The sequence below is a fragment of the Pseudorca crassidens genome, chromosome X (genome assembly GCF_039906515.1).
Source record: "Pseudorca crassidens isolate mPseCra1 chromosome X, mPseCra1.hap1, whole genome shotgun sequence".
NCBI lineage: Eukaryota > Metazoa > Chordata > Mammalia > Artiodactyla > Delphinidae > Pseudorca > Pseudorca crassidens.
Window position 1 is genome coordinate 1,367,338 of NC_090317.1, and position 7,788 is coordinate 1,375,125.

Genomic DNA, 7,788 nt, shown 5'->3' on the forward strand with positions numbered 1-7,788 from the left:
AGGGCTCAATGCACTGTCCTTGGAGCCAGAGTTAAGATAAATACATAATGTTGTGTCCCCTCTTTGATGGAAGACCCTGATCTGAGACAATTGTACCTGGACGAGATGGCAAGGTTGTGACTTCTCTGAACATCTCAGATCCTTTTATTCTCACTGATAGGATTTCAAAGAGTCAAGTTTTTTAAGATCTATGATTTTAAAGAACAAAGTTTCTCGGGCCTTCCCTGGCGGTCCAGTGGTTAAGACTCCCTGCTTCCACTGCAGGGGGCACAGGTTCAATCCTGCTTGGGGAACTAAGATCCCACATGCCCCCCAGCGTGGAAAAAGAAAGAAACAAAGAAAGAAACAAAGAAAGAACAAAGTTTCTCAGTACCATGCCCTTAAACTCATTAATAGAAGCAGTCTTTTACAGATTACACCATACTTAAAAGTGTATTCATGTCATTGCAAAGCTGCAAGTAAGTCTTATCCAACTTCATAGGTACTGATACAGCTCAGAATTACCCTCCTAGATGAAAGGATTATTATCTTCTTAGATGACATTAATACAATTCAATTCAGTAACTACTTATTGAATACTTACTATGTTATTATTATTTAGCTATTTAATCTTCACAACAACTTCATGCCAAAGGAACAGTCCCTATTCTCATGAAACACGCACTTCAATAATGGAGACAGGCAATTAGACATGCAATTACAATACGTATGTGTTATGAAAAGAGTAAGCACAAGGCTACATAACAGAAGTACATCCTTATGTGTTCCCCCAGCCTGACCTCAAACAAGTTCCACTTGGTCATATAGCCTTTGCATAGCACAACCTCTGTGAAAATTCTTAGAGATGTGTTTTTATGAGAAGTTAAACTTTTTTCCCACTTGGGCAGACACATGACTCCAAAGCATGGTCCTGGATGAACGTAGCATCAGCAACCTGTTCCCCTACTGATGTAAATTACCCAATATGAGAAAGGGAATTTTTACTCATTAGTGTCAAATTTTAAAAAATAAAAAGGAAAATTTTTTCTAATTGTGAAAGCATCACATGTTGGTGCAAACATAGATAGTAGTGGAATAGAGATTCTAAACATAGATGTATGAAAACTTACTAGCTGATAATGTGGCATTTCTGATCAGTGGCGAAACACTAGAACACAATTCAGCTGTGTTTTTTGACACTTTATGAAAAGGATGGCCTTTCCTCCAGTGTCCCATAACATGTTCCTCATTTCTTTGTGAGAGCTCACCAGAAGCACCTTTAGCATTCACATTTCTAGTGACATTCTTGTCACGATGATATGTGTATTCTCCAAGATGACTACTGCTCTTCTCTACTGCTCTTCTCTCTTCTTTCTGAGCCCAGCCCTCGCCAGAATCACCTATAATGTCCATATTTCTAGCATGCACCTCAAAACTCTTCCAGCCTCTATACATTGCCCACTTACAAAGTTGCTTCCACATGCTTAGCTATTTGTTAGGGCAGCACCCCACTTCTCAGTACCAAAATTTGTCTTAGTCTGCTCAGGCTGCCATAACAAAATACCATAAACTGGCTGGCTTAAATAACAGACATTTATTTTTCATAATTCTGGAGGCAGAAATCTGAGATCAGAGTGGCAACATGGTCCGATTCTGGCAAGAACTCTCACCCTGGTTTGCAGACAGCTGCCTTCTCACTGTATCCTCACATGGTGGAGAGAGAGAGGAAGCAAGCTCTCTGTTGTCTCCACCTTCATGACCTCATCTAACCCTAATTATCTCCCAAAGGCCCCATCTCCAGACACAGTCACATTGGGGGGTTAGTGTTTCAACATGTGAGTTCTGGTGGAGGGGGCACAATTTTAAAACAAGGCTGCCATTTATAATAAAGAAGTAGGTAAGTGTAGAGCAGCCAAGTGTCTGGGGATAGGCTTTCTTTTATACAAGTTACAAACCTAAGATCACCTCTAAGATATGCTTTGTGATCAACACAGCTGGAAGGGCCTTGAGGTAAGGAACAAAATACCTCGTGAATTCAGCAGAGTAGGGGATGGTAGATTTGGTTTTCATAAGTTAGGAAACTTCAAAAAGACTATTCAATAAGACTTCCAGTTGCTGAAGGCAATGGTGGTTGCCTTGGTCTATGTCTCCCAATATTTCCTCCAAAAACAATACAATAACAAGAACACATTTTAAAAGGCACTAAAACCACATGGTAAACATAACTTGAAGACAGAAAAATACCCAAACCTCAATATAACTCTAAGTTAAAAAAAAAAAAGAAAAAAGAAAAAAAGAAAAAAGAAAAAAAAAAACAAATCCCAGCAAGGACTTGATTCAGACTTTCAAAAAATTGACTAAAAAATGGAGAAAATTACTCAAACTATGAAAATAAATGGAAGAAAAAGATAAAATTATCTCAGAACTGAGGATAAATTAAAAGGTTCCCAAGCAAAAATGGACTCAAGAAAATTTAATAACATGCATGGAAAAAGGCAGAAAAATAACTGAGAGAATGAAAATGACATTTAGAACGAAGTAAAAAGGATCAGAAAGACAAGCAAAAAAGGAATAGCAGTTGTAAAACTGGAATCACTGGGAAAGAAAAGCAAAACAATGGAACAGAATTAATATTTAAAAGATTTAAACCTATAATCCAAGAAAATTTTCCAAAATTAAAGACCTCAGCCCACATATTGAAAGGTCTCACTGGGTTCCTAGGAAAATTAACCAAACTGATCAATCCAAGGCATATCCTAGTAAAACTATTAGACATGAGAGATAAAGAAAATATATCCTCAAGACCTCTAAGCAAAAAGATCAAATAACCTGTGAAGGTAAATTAATTAACCTGGTGCCAGGCTTTCCAAAACAACATACAAAGCAAGGAAGCCAACAATGAAGTAGCATTTTCAAGAAACTTAGGAAAGAGAGTGTGAGCCAAGAATTTTATATCCAGTGAAACTAGTCTTTAAATATCAAGGTTACGGAAAAAGAAAAAGTTTTAAACAAACCAGGACTTAGATAATTCTGTGTCAATGTGCCCATAAGCAATTTTTAAAAGGTATAGGTACTAACATTATGCAAACATTACTGTTTGGGGAAGTTATGTGATGGGTAAAATACTGTACTGTTTTTGAAACTTCTTTTGATTCTGTAATTACTTCAAAATAAAAAGTTTCAAAAAGGTATAAGTACAAAGGTACTTGTAGAAAAAATACAAACCTCTTTGAATGCTAAAATAAATAAGTAAATTTAAAAAGTAAGCAGAGAAAGCCCATCTTGTAGAGAAGGAAACATAAAATATAACATTGTATACATAATTGTAAGATATAACTAAATTGAGGCAAGCATGTCAGTTAGATCAATAAATGTGAATGGGCTTAATTTATCCATTAAAAGAAGAAACTTTTCAATTTGACTCACAAAGCAAGAACCAATCATATGCTGCAGGCAACAGACCACAGAGAGCAAAATGATTGAAAAAAGCCAAAAATAAAAGAAGGGATAAAGACTTACAAGGCAAATGGAAACAATAAGAAATCGGGAGAGGGGTAGTGTTTCTTATATCAGACAAAGCAGAATTCAAGCCAAACACTGAATGTGACAAACAAGGGTGCTTTTTGACACTAAAATCTGCAATTCAATATGAATCATATAACACAGTAACTAGTTTTATGAAGCAAAAAATATAGAAGATGTATAGAATCAGAGATAAAAACACACTAAAGATAGGAGACTTGAATATACCACTCTAAGACAGCTCAAGTAGGCAAAAATTAAGTAATAACATAGAGGACCTAGACAACATAAAAATGTGGATCTTATGCATTGCACACTAGTATTAAAGAATACATCTTCTCAGGTGTCCACATCACAGAAATTGATTATATGTTAGGTCACAAAGATCAATAATTTCATAAAGTACAAATATTGCAAACAACACTGATTGATCACAATAAAATAAAACTAGAAAGTATTAAAACATTTTTAAAAGGGCCTTCTGCCTGGGAATTTTATTTATTTATTTATTTTGATGTGGACCTTTTTAAAAATTTATTTATTTATTTATTTATGGTTGCGTTGGGTCTTCATTGCTGTGCACAGACTTTCTCTAGTTGTGGTGCACATGCTTCACATTGCAGTGGCTTCTCTTGTTGCAGAGCATGGGCTCTAGGCATGCGGGCTTCAGTATGTGTGGCACACGGGCTCAGTAGTTGTGGCTCGCAGGCTCTAGAGCGCAGGCTCAGTAGTTGTGGCGCACGGGTTTGGTTGCTCCGTGGCATGTGGGATCTTCCCAGACCAGGGCTCGAACCTGTGTCCCTTGCATTGGCAGGCGGATTCTTAACCACTGCACCACCAGGGAAGTCCCTGGGAATTATTTTTAAGACCTTTAGTTAAACAACTCTTGGTTGAAAGAAAACATGCAAATTAAAATTACAGCATTTCTAAAACAAATGATGATATAAACATATCAGAATCTATGGGATGCATTTAAAGCAGTGATCAGAGGAAATGTCATAGCACTAGTCACTGTTATCAGTAAAAAATGAAAGATTGAAAATAAATTATCAGTTCAACCCCCCCCCAAATTTGCATAACAATGTGAGTATACTTAATAGCCCTGAACTGTACATTTAAAGATAGTCAAAATGGGGCGTTTTGGACTTCCCTGGTGGCGCAGTGGTTGAGAGTCCGCCTGCAGATGCAGGGGACACGGGTTCGTTCCCCGGTCCGGGAAGATCTCACATGCCGCGGAATGGCTGGGCCTGTGAGCCATGGCCGCTGAGCCTGCGCGTCCGGAGCCTGTTCTCCGCAGCAGGAGAGGCCACAACAGTGAGAGGCCCGCATACCGCAAAGAAAAAAAAAATGGCAAGTGAGGGCAGCGTCGTGATAGGGTGAGGGTGCCAAGGTGACCGACCGCCCTGGGTTCAGGAGGCAGGGGTAGGTGGACAGAGCGCTTGGCATGGACTCCCATGGGGCAGGGGCTTTGACGGGAAGATTGAGGCTTGATCCGGATTGGGGTGGGCAGGACACAATCAACACATAGGCAAAGTCGGAATTAGGGTCACACAGGGTCAAGAGTTTTTGGTTGTGTTCCCCTAGAGATGCCAAGAGATGCCCTGCTTGGCAACCTGCGTAAACAAGCTGTCACCTACCGGTTGGAGCCCTGTTCTGGGAAGATCCCACATGCCGCGGAGCAAGGAAGGCCGTGCGCCACAACTACTGAGCCTGTGCTCTAGAGCCCGAGAGCCACAACTACTGACGCCCGCGCGCGCAGAAGCCATGCTCCACAACAAGAGAAGCCACTGCAATGAGAAGCCCGCGCACCGCAAGGAAGAGTAGCCCCCGCTCGCCGAAACTAGAGAAAGCCCCTGCACAGCAACAAAGACCCAACACTGCCAAAAATAAATAAATTAAATAAATAAATTTGTTTTAAAAAGCTGTCACCTAGCAACAGGGGGCGCCCAGCCAGGCCCCGCCCCAGCACCATTGGTCCGCTCACAGAACCCCGGACAGCGGGCCACGCCCCGCCCCAGGGCCCCCGATTTGCATACACCACCCGCAGCCTGTCCCGGCCGGGCCTCCGTGCTTGCTATTTTGCATATCACCAGGGCGACGAGAGCTCCGGGCGGCCGAGCCGGCGCGGTCGCGTGGTGGGCCGGAGCCCGTCGCAGGACACGTCTCAGCCCGCCGCCGTCGCCCAGCACGTGCGCCCACTTGCGTCAGCGCGCCCGGAAGTGCCTAAGCGGCGATCATGGCGGCTTCCGCGGCCGGCCTCGGTGGCGGTGCGGGCCCCGGGCCTGAGGCCGGGGACTTCCTGGCGCGCTACCGCCAGGTGTGCAACAAGCTGAAGAAGCGGTTCCTGCGGAAGCCTAACGTGGCGGAGGCCGGCGAGCAGTTCGGCCAGCTGGGTCGCGAGCTGCGCGCACAGGAGTGCCTGCCGTACGCGGCCTGGTGCCAGCTGGCCGTGGCCCGCTGCCAGCAGGCGCTCTTCCACGGGCCCGGGGAGGCGCTGGCGCTGACCGAGGCCGCGCGCCTCTTCCTGCGGCAGGAGCGCGACGCGCGCCAGCGCTTGGCCTGCCCCGCCGCCTACGGGGAGCCGCTGCAGGCCGCTGCCGCCGCCCTGGGCGCCGCCGTGCGCCTGCACCTGGAGCTAGGCCAGCCGGCTGCCGCCGCCGCGCTCTGCCTCGAGCTGGCGGCCGCCCTGCGCGACCTGGGCCAGCCGGCCGCCGCCGCCGGCCACTTCCAACGCGCCGCGCAGCTGCAGCTGCCCCAGCTGCCCCTGGCCGCCCTGCAGGCGCTCGGCGACGCCGCGTCCTGCCAGCTGCTGGCGCGCGACTACAGCGGCGCCCTGGCGCTCTTCACGCGCATGCAGCTCCTGGCGCGGGAGTACGGCAGCCACCCGGTGCCGCCGACGGGGCCGCAACCCCCGCCGCAGCCGCAGCCCAAGCCGCCGGCGCCGCAGCCCGGGGCCGGCGCGGCCTCCGCCCCACCGCTCGCGCTGCTCCTGCCCGGCGCGGGGGCCGCGGCCGCGGCCGCGCCCTCCCCCGCCGCGCTGGGCGCCTTCGCCGACGTGCTGGTCCGCTGCGAGGTGTCCCGCGTGCTGCTGCTGCTGCTCCTGCAGCCGCCGCCTGCCAAGCTCCTGCCGGAGCATGCGCACACCCTGGAGAAGTACTCCTGGGAGGCCTTCGACGGCCACGGGCAGGACAGCAGCGGCCCGCTTCCCGAGGAGCTCTTCCTGCTGCTGCAGTCCTTGGTCATGGCCACCCACGAGAAGGACACGGAAGCCGTCAAGTCGCTGCAGGTGGAGATGTGGCCCCTGTTGAGCGCCGAGCAGAACCACCTCCTGCACCTCGTTCTGCAGGAAACCATCTCCCCGTCGGGCCAGGGGATCTGACGAGTCCCTCCCAGCGACTCTGTGCCTGTCCCCGAGCCTCACGCACCCGCCTGCGCGTTTACGGGGACACAAGAGGCGTTGACCCGGCGCTTCTGCCTTTGCAGTGTATCTTACCCCTGTTGCCACCAGAGGAATGTGGTTGACTACAAGTTATGTTGTTTCCACAATAGCGGCAGAAAAAAAACCATATGGTAGAATCGGAGTAGAGTCTCCCATTCTCTTCCCCAGAAACTGCAACAGAACCATGCGAGTCCCTTCCGCCCCCTTTCCTCTTCTGTTTTCACCCAACTGTCCCCACCCACCCCTCTTCCCCCGCAAGGCTCCCCTCCCCCCGCGTCCTTCTTTCCGACTGAGGGTTAATTTGCACAGCTCTGGCTCGCTACTTAAGCTGCATGATTTTTTCACGATGACTCTGATTAGCGTATTTCGATGTCCGCCTGCATGATCGCCCAGTTCCCCCTGTGTTTCATGCGCCCCGTACGTGTTCGTGGGAATCATTGGATTCAGTACTACGCTGTTGTCGCTACAGCCCTCAGTCCATGATAAAGCCATTCTGACCCTCCTAGCTTGTGGTTCGTATTTACCTTATCTGTAAAGTGGGAATAGCTTATCTACCTGGCAGGAGGCGGCAAGCAGAAGCAGATAGCTCCCTTTTAGCTCCAAGATGGATTCGTTCATTCGAAATGGACAGTGTGCCTGTGAATCTACAGAGATCATTTGCGATGTGGTCCTTTCTCAGCTGCCGTGCGAATGTGTTCGGTGCAGAGCGGGGTGGGAGTGGGGGTGAGGGTGAGGGCGGGGTGGGCTCCAGAGCAGAGGTGTCAGACGTGCACTGGAGTTTGCAGTTCTGGCTCCATTTCGAGAGGTACGGGTAATCCACGTGGCAGCTTTTATTTGTAGTGCGGATC

At 47.8% G+C, this 7,788-nt stretch overlaps 1 protein-coding gene across 1 annotated transcript; it reads left to right on the top strand.

Annotated features, from left to right (window-relative positions):
- Positions 1-5,614: 5,614 nt before the first annotated feature.
- Positions 5,615-7,445, top strand: LOC137216416 (40-kDa huntingtin-associated protein). The gene has a single exon (XM_067722425.1). It carries the CDS (start codon positions 5,738-5,740, stop codon positions 6,878-6,880), a length of 1,143 nt encoding a protein of 380 aa, XP_067578526.1. The 5' UTR covers positions 5,615-5,737; the 3' UTR covers positions 6,881-7,445.
- Positions 7,446-7,788: the final 343 nt, after the last annotated feature.